The following is a 15826-nucleotide window of genomic DNA, read 5'->3' as shown; positions in this document are numbered from 1 at the left end:
CTTGCCCAATCGCGACCCAAGCAGAGGCTTGTCCCCGCCTGTTTTTGGCTCTTGGAAGCGCCTGGACTAATCAGCGCTCGCCTCCGTCTGTTCAGCCATTTTGTAAGAAAATCAAGCAAGTCTGCCGCCCTACCTTCGCTTCAGACCTGCAGTTTTTTTCTTGTGCAATGGACGGGTAAGTGAAAAAGAACCACACTTAAGACTTGTTTTTTAATGACAAAACGACCGCTGAGTAACTTCTTTACACATTTCGGTTGTTTATTAAAATATTTTGATTATGATGGCTGTTTCACTTAACCGTTAGACCGGAAAAGTTTACTTGAAACAGTTTTTTTCATCAAAACATGCAACAGTTAGCAGGAGCGTAAGCTAACTAACGTTAGCAGCTGCTAGCCATCGCTACAGCTAGCAAACGTTAGTTACGTTAACCGTTTGGACGAACATACTTTGTCGTTTTATGTAAACTGGACTAACAATTAGCAAACAAAACTTAATAAGAGTTGTGTTGTGGAAAAATTCGGTCCTTTTGAGTAACATACGGGGTATGCCCGACCGTTTGCTATCGCAGACGTTGGTTAACGTTAACATTGGCTAACGGTACCTTGGTAACTTCGTTTCACGGTAACTCGAGCGCTAGCTAAAGCAACGTGTCTCATTTCCGCATTCATTTGTCTGCGGAGTGCCAGGGCCATGTTGAAGATGTCTGGCCTGAACATTTCATGTTGATTGAATCAGAGACTTTTGCACCGGGATATCTAAACTGGGTAGGATATGTAATAGCGTATTGTTTTAATCAAGCTTGTCCTACTCTTGTGATCATCTAAATTCGACAGTTTAGATGACTTCCAATGTAACGTTAGCTAACGTTACGGTGAGTGCTGCTTTGAACTCGTCCGGCAAAACGCTTAGTGTAAATTTGGTAAATTAGTGGTTTGTGTAATTACTTGTGCCAAGTACCCACATTGAAGTTTGCTCCTGTGTTTTGCCAACCCACTACAGCCGCCTAGACGCTGACTTGTACCCTCTGGGATCCGGCTACGTCCCTGAAATTGAGTAAGTATTTTGAAAATTTTTGCACGGCTGACTAATTCTCCTGTGGTTCTTTCTGGATTTCAAGCTTCTTAGTGTACCTATCTCAGAATGAGGAAGTCAGTTTGGCTTTGTTGAACAGTGCTTTATCAAGTTTTTTGCATGGACAGTATGTCTCCACAGTGTGTAATGCACAACTGTTGTGTTGAATCGTTAAACAGGATCTCATGACAGATAATGGTTAATTTTCTTTGGTTGCCTGCCTAATTGAACCTCGTTTCTCTTTTACAGCAGTGTCCATGACATATCAGTTGGCACAAAGGTAGGCAATGTCTGAGTCATCTTGTCTTTACAGCTCTCCTTCTTCTCACTTTCCCTCATTTCACTGATGAGACTACAGAATGAATGCTAATTATTTTTTCTGTGTGTGGGGTTAGGGTTCTATGAAACTCTGGACAAGGTCTTTGTAAACCAAGTACATTATATAGTTGTAAATTTGCGAGTTGCATGGCTTTTGATACTCATTGAATAATTTGCCAGTGTCAGGTTCCAATATTTTTTGTATCTTCAGAGTGGCTCCTTTTTGGCATTTATAGCATTATTATATATGGACATTTGCACTGCAATTTGAATTTCCCTTTTTGTCATAAGAACTTTGAGTTCAGATAATGAGTTTTCTTGCTAATTACATTTATTTAACTGTGGCAGGGACTTCTAGATGTGTCCCACTGCAGCTAAATTAATTTGTACGAAACAGGTTTGACAAGGCTTTTACAGGTCAGAGTGCAAATAAAGAAGAACTTTGCCAGCAGTGGGGACGAGAGACACATAGTCTTGTCAGTTTACAAGAGCTTCCCCTATAATTACAGAACTGCTGTCCAAAGCCATTTCTCATGTGTAATGAATTTGCAGTTGCAGACAGGCTCTCCTTTTTAAAGATTTATGAAAAACAACTGAATGGTCAGCACATGAAGTTTGCAGCAACTCTCAACACTGTTAACATGGACTATTTGATAAATCGATTTGAATAGATTATCTGAGGTGGGGCCTTATGTTTTCCTGTCCTGTTCTGTTTGGTTGCGTGGCTGTTTGGAAATGAAACTTCCTGTTGTTTATTTGCTGTGTTCCTTAATAGCCTGTTGGCCTTATTGGAATGTTAAGAAAGCGCTGAATCCTGCCTCACCGCTTTATATTTATCCACTTTCGTTTCTATCACAAGACTACTCAACCAGCACGAGTAAAACATTTAACAATGTTAAATCTTTGCATCTTTTCTGCATGAATCGGCTCTTATTTCCAGTTAGGAGGGTGGTGTTAAATGCTTATGAAACCGAAATAGCAGCCCCCTCTCTACATTTTTGTGTGTGCAGACTTGTTGAAGAAGAAACACATTTGTTTTTGGTACACCGCTGGTTGTTAACTTGCGTACCCAATAAAAATGCCTGCTAAAGTAGTAATCCATGGTAACGGGGCCTGGGGCAGCAATGTGTAGGTGGAGTAATTGAACTCAACATAGGGCTGTAACCATCCTCCCGCACCAGTCCTTGTCCTCCCTGGCCAAAGGTCTTCACACTGTTTAAACAAGCACTCTGATACACACGCCCTTAACTGGGACACACCCCACCCCCTCTATTCATTTCAGTTCGGTCTGTTGTTTTTAACATGATTAACAATGCACCATGTAATGGCTGCTGATCGATACTCAAGATTTGACTCTGTGTCTTTGTTAAGTCTTTGTCTTTTTTTTTAACCTTTCTTGTTTTCTGGGTCTGATGTGCTGTGGTAATGATGATGCCGAGTTATGGAGCTCTGCCTTGCTGGAATCTGTAATTATTCCGTCTGGGCAGAGTGTCTGGCATTCCGCGGTCACATTCCAATCTCCCCCCTCCAGCCCCCTGGTGAGGCACAGCTCCCTGCCCCCTCCACTGGCAAAGGCTGATCAGAGTGAACAAACATGTCTGTACCTGTGCTGTTCCTCTTTATGCTTTTTCCTTTGAGTTTACCACCCACCAACCCCAAGCAGAGTCCAAACTATGGTTGCTTGGAAAAGCCAACTCAAGTACACATGAAACCTCACATATTTTGTTTACTTGCAATATTTTTTCCCCCCAAATGCTGCAAAATAGTTGGAGAGCATATGTTATTTTTCCTTTCTTTGATGCAATGCAAACCAGGTGTGATGTGGTGTAGGGAGCAGGGAAATTGCCTCCAGTCTATGTTCCATTTTTAAAATGAAGTTCAAGGAAGGCCACTGCCATTCTCAGTGAAAGGAACCTGCTCAACAGTTTCAGTATGTGGGCCAGCAATGTGTCATCATCCACTGAAGGTTACTATTATACTGTCAGCGTCCTGAACAAACAAAGGATGTGAACATGTCGATACCCATTTAGTGAGTTTGTGTTGGAAAAATGGGTTTGGCACAGTGTTGGAGTCGGCTAACAAACCCTTAACAAGCTCTGTTTTTGTTCCACACTTCCAGCAACTTAACTTTGCCTTTTGTGCTGCTCAGCACTCCAACCACATTCCCTCCAAAAGCCATTGGTGTACCGTTCAGTCAATTGTAGCACAATCCTCTATTTTGTATCTGACTTGATGCTTTTGCTCTACACTGTAGGCTGTCTTAGGTCTGTGACTATTATTAGAATGAGGAAGTAGGGGAGGAGAGAAAGAGAGTCCTGCTATGGAACAGTAACCATCAGTCCCCAGGAGGAAGTTTAGCAAAACTCTGGAAGCAGGCCTGATCTTGCTGCTCTTCCTGTTTGGAGTGGGTCTGCTGACTGATAATGTGACACCGCCCGCCCACGACCATTGAGTCAGGCTGGAGCCACTTCCTTCATTTCTCATGGCTTGCATCTGCCCTTGGCCCATTTATCAAGCAACAATATTGTTTTTTGTTTTTTTTTCACATTCTTCCCACTAAGTAGAACGTGCCACTTCTTTTCATACATTGTAATCTGTGGTGTGAGACCGTGTTGTTTTTACTGTTAGCTGTGTGTTCCAGACACTAGCATGAGTTGACTTGCCACTCTTATATAGAGATTTTCTCAAGCTTTTTCTGATTGCATCCTGTCCTTTAAGAAGCTATTCATCCTATCATTTCTAGTCCTTCTAGAGACTGACTTGCAGTCTGTTCTACGTCCTTAGCTATGGTGAAACCAGTACTTTGTAATATTAGCTTAGTGATTGCATGAAATATATGCATTCCATTCATGTAAAGATTTGAACATTGGCCAAAGGAGGAGGCCCCAGATCCTTAAGCCACAGTGAAAAGGCGTAGGAATGTCTCTTGTTACTTTAAGTACATGAATTGAGATAGCAGACCCTGGAAGTCAAAGGGACTACTGCTTATAGTGTTGTGCTCTCATAGCAACTGTACTATGTCCCACACTATCCCATTACAATGTTCAGAGGCACCACTAAATGTTCTCTCGCAGATCACTTTATTCCTGCCTTTTGTGAATAGGCTTCGCAGCTTGACTGGAAATCCCCCCACCTTGCGTATGTGAAGGCCAGGATTCAATAGGTAGAAAAGAATGCCAGCAAACCTGCATGACTAGTTGTTGTTAAAACGCTCCGGGGCTCTTCAACTCCCGGAGAGTCCTCGGGGCACCATATGTGTGTGTGCTGCCGTATAACAATGCCCCTAGTCTCATCCTGAACAGTACCTTCATTGTAGAGTGTTGTAGAGCTTAGGCTGCTGAGCCACTTCTTGTGACTGCTATACTTCATCTCACACAACCACCAATACACACACAGCCATGAGAACAGCCCTGAAACAGCACTTTATATCTACTAAAGAGAGAGAGGCCTGACAAGACTGGAAGACAGTAAACTAGTGTGGGCTAGGAGTATCCCCATCTTGTCTTCTGTTCCAGAGGGCTTCAGTGTGTTATCCTTCCTGTTAATAGTGCATGTGTGAGAACATGGTTTGTACTGACTGACAGCTGCTGTTAAATGCTGACTTGTATGCTTCAAGCTGAATAGTAGCTGTTCCTCCTTAAGTGTGAGTGGTGTAAAAACATAATTTGGCACATTGCCAGGAGTCAGAAACAACAGCCCATCATGACTGACTTTTTCACCAGGCAGTACTGTTGGAGAAGAGTATGATTATAATGATTGAATATCCCTGCTGACAAGCTTTGTGGCCATTGTAACTATTCTTCCTGGTAAAGGAAGGTGGAGTTCCTTCTCAAGCGTGTTTGCTCGATCCTCTTTTGGCTATCAGATTACTTCCTGCTTTATCACACAATAGCTCAGTAATATGAGAGCTTTGCTCTCCACCTGCCATGCTGTACCCTCATTGGTGAATGCACTGAAGTGAGCCTTTGTTTTCTCTCTGTCTGCAGAGGGGATCCGACGAACTCTTTTCTTCCTGCATATCCAACGGGCCCTATATCATGAACTCAGGTAGGGGGGGTTGCCATGGAGGGGTGAATCCTTTTTATTGAAGTGCTTTTCGTGTCTGTGTTTGTGTTACCATGACGATCAATCCATTATTCAAGAAGAACCAGAGCCTTCTGTTCACTCCCTGGTTGTATCTGCTTCTGTTTTCTCTTGCAGCCAATGGCAACGACAGCAAAAAATTCAAAGGTGACGTTCGCAGTCCTGGTGTTCCGTCACGCGTGGTCCATGTACGCAAGCTGCCCAATGACATAAATGAGGCTGAGGTTATTGGCCTGGGGCTGCCCTTTGGAAAGGTCACTAATTTGCTGATGCTGAAAGGGAAAAACCAGGTAAGGTGTGATACATGCAGGTCTGCTCACCAAACCTGTAAAGCCTGCACTCCTGGGTGAAATTTCTCTTCAGGCCTGGGGCAAGGGATCAGCTTTTTAGCCTTCTATCCTGACCTGAAAATGATGACAATTACCCTTTTGTCACATTCTTGTGATTTAGTGGGTAGGGAGACTATTCTATGTGCTGAACTTTCCTGGAGGAAGAGATTGAATCCCCGTTTGAATGTCTTCATGTCTTTTTTTATTGCCAGCAATTGTAAAATGCTGTTAATTAGAATGGTTTACAGAAGATGCAAAATTAAAAATGAATAAAAACACACACATTGCCTCAGAGTAGCACCTTATTACATGTGATGGGAGAAAGAAATGGAATGTTTCTCTGGTCCTCCCCCACAGGCATTCTTGGAACTGAACAGTGAGGAGTGTGCACAGACGATGGTGAGCTACTACTCCTCTGTCACTCCTGTCATCAGAAACCACCCCATTTACATGCAATACTCAACCCATAAAGAGCTCAAGACGGACAACTCCCCCAACCAGGTGGTAAGTGCCACTCTTGCATTTCATGTTGACTGTTTGCTCTGAGGCTTACTTTCATATTGTAGTAAAGATGTTTGCTAAATGCTGAAAATGTGAATTTAATACATCCATGCTCCCTCCACACACTCGCTTAAAAGTTATTGTTGTGAGCTTCCACTTAAAGACTAAACAGTGCAAAGTAACCTAATGTGTCAAGGTTGTAGGCTAGACAGATTTATCAAGGTAATAATCCCCCCAGTTCAGTGCCAATGTTGTGTGGAATTTTGCAGGATTACGGAATACAGCATGCAAAAAAAATACAGCAGTTGCCTTTCTCAAAATTACGTCACACACATTCACTCATTACTTTGTTACTGCACACTTTGCTCCATATATACTAAGAAGTTTCTCTGTCCTCTTGTCTTTTCCCCTTAGCGTGCTCAGGCAGCTCTGCAGGCAGTCAATGCGCTGCATGGAGGTGGGATGGGAAGCATGGCGATTTCTGCAGATGCAGGTAGCATGGGAGGAGCCACAACCCAAAGCCCTGTACTCAGAGTCATTGTGGAAAATCTCTTCTATCCTGTCACCCTGGATGTGCTACACCAGGTACAGGGAGCTTTTTTTTTAGTATTTTTGAGTAAAGCTACCTATTTGTTTCACAGATTACAGTTTCAACTGTGTATATTATGTTTGCCAGCTCCTTTTAAATCTTTAAACAGACCACCTCTAGATTTTTTTCTCCCTTAAGTGTGTCATGATGACAAACTGAATCATGTCGTCTCCGCTCCCCAGATTTTCTCAAAGTTCGGCACCGTGCTGAAGATCATCACTTTCACCAAGAACAACCAGTTCCAGGCTCTGATACAGTATGCCGATGGCATGACAGCTCAGCATGCTAAACTGGTAAGACTTGTCGAACTAAGGCTGCGTATCATTTTCACTTTTGGATTGAGGTTGGCATGACAAATGAACAAACAAATTTAGAGCAAGCCAGTCTCCAATCTGGGAACAGTTGATCAAACGTGAAACTGTTGTTTAAGTTACCAGTGTAAGAGAAACCAGATGTTATCTTAAGCCTAATGCACCCACATCTGTCTCAGTCTCTGGATGGACAGAACATCTACAATGCCTGCTGTACCCTGAGAATCAGCTTTTCCAAGCTCACCAGCCTGAATGTCAAGTACAACAACGACAAGAGTAGGGACTACACTCGACCAGACCTCCCCACTGCAGATTCACAGCCTTCCATTGACCACCAGACCATGGCAGCTGCTGCATTTGGTAAGATCGGGGCTTGGTTCAAATAACTTTGTGTTTGGTACTGATCGCATCTATACATCCTTGTTTATTTTTTTTTACCCTGATCATTTTTGCAAGTACACATTTAATGATTTTTTTGTTTGTTTTCTTTAATCCTAGCTGCACCAGGCATAATTTCTGCCTCTCCCTATGGGGGAGCTCATGCTTTCCCCCCAACCTTTGCCATCCAACAGGCAGGTCAGTACAAAGTTTTTTTCTCCCTGCTGTTCCATTTATAATGACATATATTTCCATCCTCCAACCAGCACACATCATGTATTTCCCAAGTTTTATATTCTCCTAACCTGACCTCTTCAGTAATGAAGAGACAAAGTGCAATAAGTTGAGAATAATTCATATTTTGTTCCTCTTAGGTCTGTCAGTGCCTGGTATTCCCAGTGCCCTGGCGTCCCTGGGTATGGGGCACGGTGGCATGGCGGCTGCAGCAGCGGCTGCCAGCCGGCTCGGCCTATCAGGGCTCACTGCCTCTGGGGGACACAATGTCTTGTTGGTCAGCAATCTGAACCCTGAGGTCAGTACCCTCTCTAGGTTTTAATAACAGTTCTACATCCTGCCTCTGTCAGTGCAGTGCTGAGCAGCTTTAAAATATCACAGTGCCATTTGTTTACACTATGGTTCATGGACCTGGATCCATCTGTTGAAGAGGTCCAGTGTTTACCCCCCTCCATCTCCCACCACCTCCATGCGATCAGACTAGTTACCACTGTGTTAAAATAAAAGGTGGTCATCTAGTCAAAACCTCTTCTCTTTCAGGACCTCTCTGTGTTTGACCAAACCTGCTGCATTTCTGACCTGCCACTTTGCTCACTGTGAATTTTAAGTTTATTCAAAACACTAACTTCTTTTTTAAAAACTTACCATTTCATATCTTCATTTTTTGTCCATTAGTTGAAATCATTCTTGAGTTGTTGGAGAGACAATATTACTTTTTATTTGTATATTTAGAAAAATACATGTCCATTATTTAGGTCTTTTAAATAGTATGTAGAATGTGTAAGTAGTCTGTCACACTCATTACATTTACTGTAGTTGTGTAGTCATTACATTAAGTATATTAATTTTAAGATCAGCTCTTGAGTTGGGACAGGATTAATGAAATTCATATTCAGATGGCTGTTTATATATAATGTAATTTTAAGTAATCTAAACAAACATAGTATGTAATTTAAAAGTACATATTGTCTCTGCCTTTTTCTGTATTTCATTGTTAATCTTTTTTTTCTCTTCTTTTTCTCCTAGTGTTCCCATAGTGACAGTGCATTTTAATTTAGCCAGTTCTACTGTCTGAAGCACTACATTTCTTTGTGTATACTGACCTTGTTTTTTACTTCCTTTTTCTCTCTCTCCTTTCTCTGTCTCCCTCTCCTTCTTTTTTGTTTTAAAACCCCCTCACCTGTACTCTTGCCAACTGACTGCACGCCCCATGACCAATTGTTCCCTCTGTCCTCCTCTCCCCTTTTGTTACTACTACAACTACTCTTCCTCCCACCCATCCAACCAACCCCCTTCCACCCCATCCATTGTCCCCAATTCGGTCACCACCCACAAAATGAAAACACAACAAAAACACAACATTGGCACCTCTTTTGTCCCCCTGATTTGCCATCATCTGTCCTTCCACCATCTTCTTTCTTCCTTCCACCTCATCTTCGTCTTTCTCTTCTCCCTCCTCTCTCACGCTGTTTGAATCCTCTCCTTCTCCTCTTGTCCTCTCTTCATTCTCTTCGTCCCTCATGCCTCTCCTTCCTCCATGGTACTGTGGCCTTCCTGTGGACCTCGCTGCCTGTGGCCTGCGGACATGTCCCGACTCCACTCCACTGTCCTCCACTCCGCTCCGTCTCTTTTCCCCTGTCCCCTGTTCCCTCTCCCCTTTTGGCCCCCTGCCCCGCTGCTCCCCCTGCTGTCTCTAAAGAGCGTTACGCCACACTGCCTCTTTATTCTTTTCGGTACGTTATCATCCTTTCATCTCCTTTTTTATTACTACTGTTACCTGGCAAGGTGGGCATGTCTTGTCTCATGTTGTTGGCTTTGTTTTTTTAACCACTGATGGCTTGTCATCAGGCTACAGGGCTATGAAGGGTCGGGTTGTCTGTTTGTTTTGGGGTTTGTATGACCTGTTTTGGTTGTTGTGGGTTTGTGTGAGAAAAGTAAGGTGAGAACACCACACAAAGCAGCAGCATTTCATTTAATTTTGAACAGCTGTGGTTTACTGTCCATGGGCAAAAAACATTTACAGTTTCTCATCTTCAAAGAGAACTGCCTCTCAATCGAAATATTGCCCTACTAAATAGAAATATGTGTGCAGCATTTTGTTTTGGGAATGAGGCAGGAAGCCGATCTAAATTTTAAAGCATTACCCTCAGGAAGAGGATAAACGTCAACACTTCATTTGGTTCCGCACGGTCCAATTTTATGACATGAAAATTCATCAATATTCATTTTTGTTGAGTTGATTTTTTTTTTTTTTTTTGTAGTTGCCTTGAGTCACTCAGCAACAGTATATAGAAAGATGAAATGCTGCTACTTTTTAGTGATTGTGAGTTGACATATCCCTTGGATTATGTCACCATATTATTCTTTTGCAGTTTCTCTAATGTAGGTATGTGCATGTTTAGATTATTCCTGCATGACTCTATTAGGTCCTCAAGTTGGTCAAGAAATCAGCTTTTTCCTTCACTAGAGCAATCAAACCGATTAAAACCACTCATTTTTTTATTTCCTTGATTTTTTTGCCTTCAAATCACTATCTCCCCCTCGTCAAGCATAACCATTTAGGCTGTCAACTTCTGTGTAATTGTTAACAAAGAGGACGTATGTAGGATTAGTTTTAGAGATTCCACGTTGAATTGAACAAAAAATGAGTAGAATAGCCCGATTACCTATTAATTAGCCAGTGTTTATTTGGTAGCAGAATTAACATTAATGTCTCTGATGTGATGGTTTAAATTGTTTTTGTTGCTGTGATTGGCTGTGTGGCTCCTGTTCGGGCTGTGTTGCGCTTGTATTGTGACACCTTCCTCTTCCTCCCCAGGTGTGTATGGCGATGTGATGAGAGTGAAGATCCTGTTCAATAAAAAGGAGAATGCTCTGATCCAGATGTCTGATGGCACACAGGCTCAGCTAGGTAGTTACACACAGTGCAACCAAACTCTTATTAGCTTTCTTTGATCTAGGTTTTTCTTTGATCTTCTTTCCTCTCATCATTTTACCATACATTGTTTTGAGCTTTCACTTAGTGGGTCTCAGCTAAGCAAACAGGACAGGCCTTCCTTTGATAAAAAGCGAGTTGTTTTTGTTTTTTTTAACTTGTTTCATTTATTTTACCATACATAATTACTGTAAAAGAATTTGTCTAAATAATTTGAAATGGGTATATATGAAAATAGATTAAAAATCTAAAAAAAAAAAGAATTATCATAATCTGCAGCATAAAGTCAGTTTTGTTCCTGTAGCATTTGGAAACGGCCCCTGTTAAGCTTATAATACATAATATTATACCATAAAAGTCTAGTGACTTAAGTCTTAAATCAGCCGTGTGTGTTTTTAAAAATAAGTGTTGACTGTCTTTTATCAATTTTGTTTTCCCAGCTATGAGCCACCTGAATGGCCAGCGGCTTCATGGCAGGGCCATGCGTGTGACATTGTCAAAACACACCACAGTGCAGCTGCCCAGAGAAGGCCACGAGGACCAGGGCCTCACAAAGGACTACAGCAATTCACCACTGCACCGTTTCAAGAAGCCCGGCTCCAAAAATTACTCCAACATCTTCCCACCCTCTGCGACACTCCATCTCTCCAACATACCGTGAGTCTTTTTTTTTTCCTATATTTGGTGCTTAGGAGTAAGTAGTTATGACAACATTTTCTAAACATACTACTCCAGTTTCATTCTTAGATTTTTAGATGCCCCTTGGGTTTTATTTTGCTATAATAAACAAAGTAAGTAAGTTAGCACAAAAATGCAAATAAGTAAAGAGAATGTAAACCCACAAATGTTTGTTTGTTCTGTATTTTGCCTTCTAAATTCAGGCCTTCTGTGGTGGAGGATGACCTCAGGAGGCTTTTTGCCAGCTCAGGAGCCACAGTCAAGGCCTTCAAATTCTTTCAGTAAGTCTGTCCAGACACTCAATTTTCTCTACTTTTTTTTTCTGTATCAGCCTTTGTTTAGTCAGAGTTAAGGAAGAATTACTATGAAAGTATTATTTATGGGTAAGTGTGTGAATAAGGTGTCAAGTAGAGCACACAAAGAATTCAGTCTTCAAAGTAAAACACAGCAAATGGCAAACAACCCACATAAAAGTGGGCAGAATTTTGATGCTTTCAGAACACATTTCCCTCTTTTATTTAACAGAAAAGACCGTAAGATGGCCCTGATCCAGATGGGCTCAGTCGAGGAGGCAATTGAGTCCCTCATCGAGTTCCACAACCACGATCTGGGAGAGAACCACCACCTTCGAGTGTCCTTCTCAAAGTCCACCATCTGAGTGCCTTTGCTCCCTCTAAGTCTATTGCCATCTGAAAGTGACTTTCCTCAAGGTTGCCTTCAGTGGAAATTACATATTTATGGCTGTGTTTCTTTGTAGAACGTTGCTCCCTTCAACCCCTCCCAAGTCATTCCCCATCATTAACAGGTTTGGGTATCAGATTTGATTGATTCTGCTCATTGATGCCAGATCTTATGGAGTCCTGGTTCCAATTCTTACAATTTAGGGTCTCATAAAGGACTATGTATTTTAAATAGAAATCTAGACAAACATGAGTATTCCCTCTTACCATTCACAAATTCAATAGTTGCTGTTATACACCTGTTTGTATTTGAATTAGACCCACTAGCATTAGCTGATTCGGGGTTACTGCGACTTCAACTAGGGACATCACATACCATGCAGCAGTTAGCTTGAAGGGCTTCAACCACTGCGTGAAATTCTTTTTAGCTCAATTATTAGATATTTCTTTTTTATAGTACTGTCTTGTGAAGCTTTGCTACACTTGTAAGCTCCTGTGTCCATCATACTGAAAATGTACACACGCTTTGACACAAGCATAACTGGAGACGTAATTGAAAGAAAAGTAATTTCGAAACTTGGCCCCGGAAGGAGAATCGAAGCTTGTCTGATCAAATCCATCGTTCTCAGAACAGTTCCTAGATACCCAAACCTGAGCATTAATTTGTTCCATCTGAAAGTTTTATGTGGGGTTGTGGGAAACGGGCAACATTCTGCAATGAAACATGTTATGTTGGAGGTAAAGTAGGGGCAGCTGATGAACTGTCACTTTAGACCAAATTGCTTAAAAAAAGACACCTCCACCACAGATGTATGTTTATGTGGATCAATCATATCCACACCAGACACACTTCAGCATTCCTTTTACCATGATAGTTGTGTGGGTTATATCTATGTGTGTGTGCCTTTTTTGAAATGCCACTTTGAACCTGTTTGGCCAGTCAGAAACGGTTTGAGACAAATCATTTTGTTTTAGCTCACAGACCACCAAACAATTTATTTCCCAGTATCCATTTTTATTTTATCTTCTTGTAAGTACCCACCTGTTTGCTTTGGGGGATCCATACCACTATCTGTAGTAATTCAATAAGGAAATACTTTTCTGTCAGTACCTTATCCTACAGTCTTGTGCCTTACTTTGCCCCAACCAGATTGCCTTAAGCATTTGCTCTGGCTTCATTTTGGAAAAGACGTGGCTCTCAGAATACCTTTTTTTTTTAATGCCTTTCGGTATGTACCAGCATTGTTAACATGGGGGAAAGTGGCTCATTCAATCTCCTGTTTCTTTTAAAAACACAAAAGTTTATCTAAGGATTTGTATGCATATATCCCCATTATATGTATGTAGAAACTTTGAATGTAAGTCAGATAGATGCTTAATATTCTTGCTAGATGTAGCTCTGTTAGGTGTATTTTGCAGGAGTAGAGCTGTATCCAGCCTTCCTGTCTTACAGTCCCCATTCACCTCCATTTAGTCCTTTCTCAGTAGGGGCAATGGTGTATGGGGCCTCATTTAACCATATTATGTTCATCTATACGTGGACACCTATATATTCATTTATCCTTTCTTTTATTGTTAGCATTTACATGTGTATCACTTCTAAGCTTAACTGATACTATATGTAGTGGCTGGGTTTAATCAATATCACAGTGCCTTGACTCCTCAAATGTTTAATCTGAGGCTGAAACACTTTCTGGCCCGGTCATTTGACTTTGTTTACCTCTCGTTCAGGTGTTTTATCTTACCTGTCTGCTAAGATGCCTTTATCCCATTTTATTCAGGTAATCCTACCTGTGAGAGGGCAGCTTGGAGGCATTTGTCAATTGACAGTAACAACAGTCTTGGACTGTGTCTAAAACAACCCAGTATTTTTTTTTTTTCCTCCTTAAATTCAGGATAACAGGATTACAGGGTGGGATAGCCCTCACCCATTCCCTGTCTGTGTCCACTTATGCCACAGTCGGGTTCTTTAGTGCACTTTTCCTCAATGATAGGTCCAAGTTGGCACCATCACGCTGAAGTCTTAAACGTCGTCACATTCCTGAGTGCCTCAAGCACCAGTTTTCACAGCCTCGACCACTGTAGTCTTGGACCAGATACAGATGCGCTCTGTCTCTATTTTTGTAAAAGATTATTATGCATGGTTTAACGAAGCTTCATGTAGCTACAGACGGTTATTGCTGTTAAGGACCAAAGTATCTTCTACCCCTGCTGTTTTGTAGTGTTGTGATTTCTTAAAGGTTTTTTCACATTCCTGCTATTCCACAAAAACACAAGGCTTCAATTACCCTATTTTCCATTTCTCAGATGCCTTGGACAAAAGCAACATGAAGAAAAAATCTGTTTTGGGTAACAGCTTATACTGTATATTGTACCCCTTTTGTTTGATTGATGTTTCAAAGAGCCTACTTTGGTAGAGATGGCTTTAGAATGGATACTTAATTGATCCACAGTCCTAGCTGTGATGTTGACAGTGTAGAAGATTATATGCCTTTCAGTTTTTGTTCAAAGCTTTTATTTTTCTCTCCTTTTTTATATGGGGGCGGGTGGGGTTATTGTATGAAGCAGGGTTGATGGTTGTATATATTCATGTTTTTGTACCACAAAATCATTTGGATTATATCAACTTTACGTTCAAAACATGTATATTTTGATAAAACAATACAGACCTATTAAGCTCTCCTGAGCTATACAAACAAACTTTTGTAACACAAAGACATTAAACCTATCTGAACACAGAAGTGTCTCTGTATATGCCCCACTCCCCCCCTTGCCATTCTGTTCTTGTCTCTTGCATCTTCTGCTGCCTTCAATAAATCTTTAGTTTGTTCCTTCTTTCATCTGGCCTCATTTGGTTTCTGTCTCTTCCCTTCTGTCCTGTGGAGCTGCTGCTCTGTATCGGTTAACATCTCGTAACATTTTCCACATTTCCCATCCTGTTTACTACTGGTGGGTTTTTTTTTAATCTTTTACTGTACTTCCAACTTTGTACTCATCCCATCTGAAACTTGACTGACTGCTCATCTGGGCTCAGCCTAATCCCGTTACAATCCCTTGATGAAACAGCTGTGAAGGTGGTGGCAGAGCGGAGAGATAATTTGCTATGCAACACTGGATACTTGCTATTCTCAATGATTCTGAATAATCCTCCTGTGCTTAGCTTTGACCTTTCAGTTAACAGGTCTGTCTGACTCCTAGATGTGCCAGGTTGCTGTGGAAACCAAGTCGCTGTCTCTTCATAAGATGAATAATTAAGATAAAAACACAAGCATGGCTATCAGGCACATCTGGCATCCATGTTTATTGTGAAATTCCTCGGTGTTGTGATGGAGATGGAGGCGAAAAAACACAAAACAAGTGACAAACTGGTCATACGCTGTCTGCACCACTAGGGGGAGGTCTTGCTCTCTGGTGGTAATCAAGTCTGGAGCACAGAGGTGACTTTACCTGCCACTCACACAATGTCAAAATGTGCCTCCTTGGGCTTCCTGGCATTATACTTTTTTTTTTTCCCCCCGACTTACTTACAGAGCGGTAGAGAGGATTACCCTCAGATCTTCCCTGCCTTTTGAGAAGGGGACAAATGAGAGAAAGTAAGAATTGAGTCCAGTGATGTCTGTATTTGTAGCTGAGAGCAGCTGGATTTGTCATATAATCCCAGCATCATGTGGAGTGTGGTCTTAAGTATAGTGAGCTCGAACTTATTGTGAGTTTCACAG

General features: G+C 41.6%; 1 protein-coding gene across 3 annotated transcripts; it reads left to right on the top strand.

Annotated features, from left to right (window-relative positions):
• The first annotated feature begins 77 nt into the window (after positions 1 to 77).
• Positions 78 to 14947, top strand: ptbp1a (polypyrimidine tract binding protein 1a). Of its 3 annotated transcripts, none has more exons than XM_067614502.1 (16): positions 78 to 175; positions 1000 to 1053; positions 1324 to 1351; positions 5376 to 5436; positions 5590 to 5762; positions 6159 to 6305; positions 6717 to 6887; positions 7074 to 7184; positions 7382 to 7562; positions 7701 to 7778; positions 7955 to 8112; positions 9514 to 9547; positions 10633 to 10725; positions 11190 to 11406; positions 11631 to 11708; positions 11953 to 14947. In XM_067614502.1, exons 1-16 carry the CDS (start codon positions 168 to 170, stop codon positions 12083 to 12085), a joined length of 1725 nt encoding a protein of 574 aa, XP_067470603.1. In that variant the 5' UTR covers positions 78 to 167; the 3' UTR covers positions 12086 to 14947. The 3 variants fall into 3 exon arrangements, with proteins under 3 accessions (XP_067470603.1, XP_067470602.1, XP_067470605.1); XM_067614501.1 differs by having other exon boundaries at positions 1321 to 1351; XM_067614504.1 differs by lacking the exon at positions 78 to 175 and adding an exon at positions 666 to 764 and having other exon boundaries at positions 1321 to 1351.
• The last annotated feature ends 879 nt before the right edge of the window (positions 14948 to 15826 follow it).

This window comes from Thunnus thynnus, chromosome 16 (genome assembly GCF_963924715.1).
Source record: "Thunnus thynnus chromosome 16, fThuThy2.1, whole genome shotgun sequence".
Taxonomy (NCBI): Eukaryota; Metazoa; Chordata; class Actinopteri; order Scombriformes; family Scombridae; genus Thunnus; species Thunnus thynnus.
Note: the sequence above shows the minus strand (reverse complement) of the source record. Positions and strands in the feature narration are given on the sequence as shown.

Bases quoted from the DNA above. Each gene is read 5' to 3' on its own strand.
- ptbp1a (XM_067614501.1), top strand. The intron at 1,352-5,375 runs GTAGGCAATGTC...CTCTGTCTGCAG, and splicing joins ACATATCAGTTGGCACAAAG to AGGGGATCCGACGAACTCTT. The intron at 10,726-11,189 runs GTAGTTACACAC...TTGTTTTCCCAG, and splicing joins TGGCACACAGGCTCAGCTAG to CTATGAGCCACCTGAATGGC.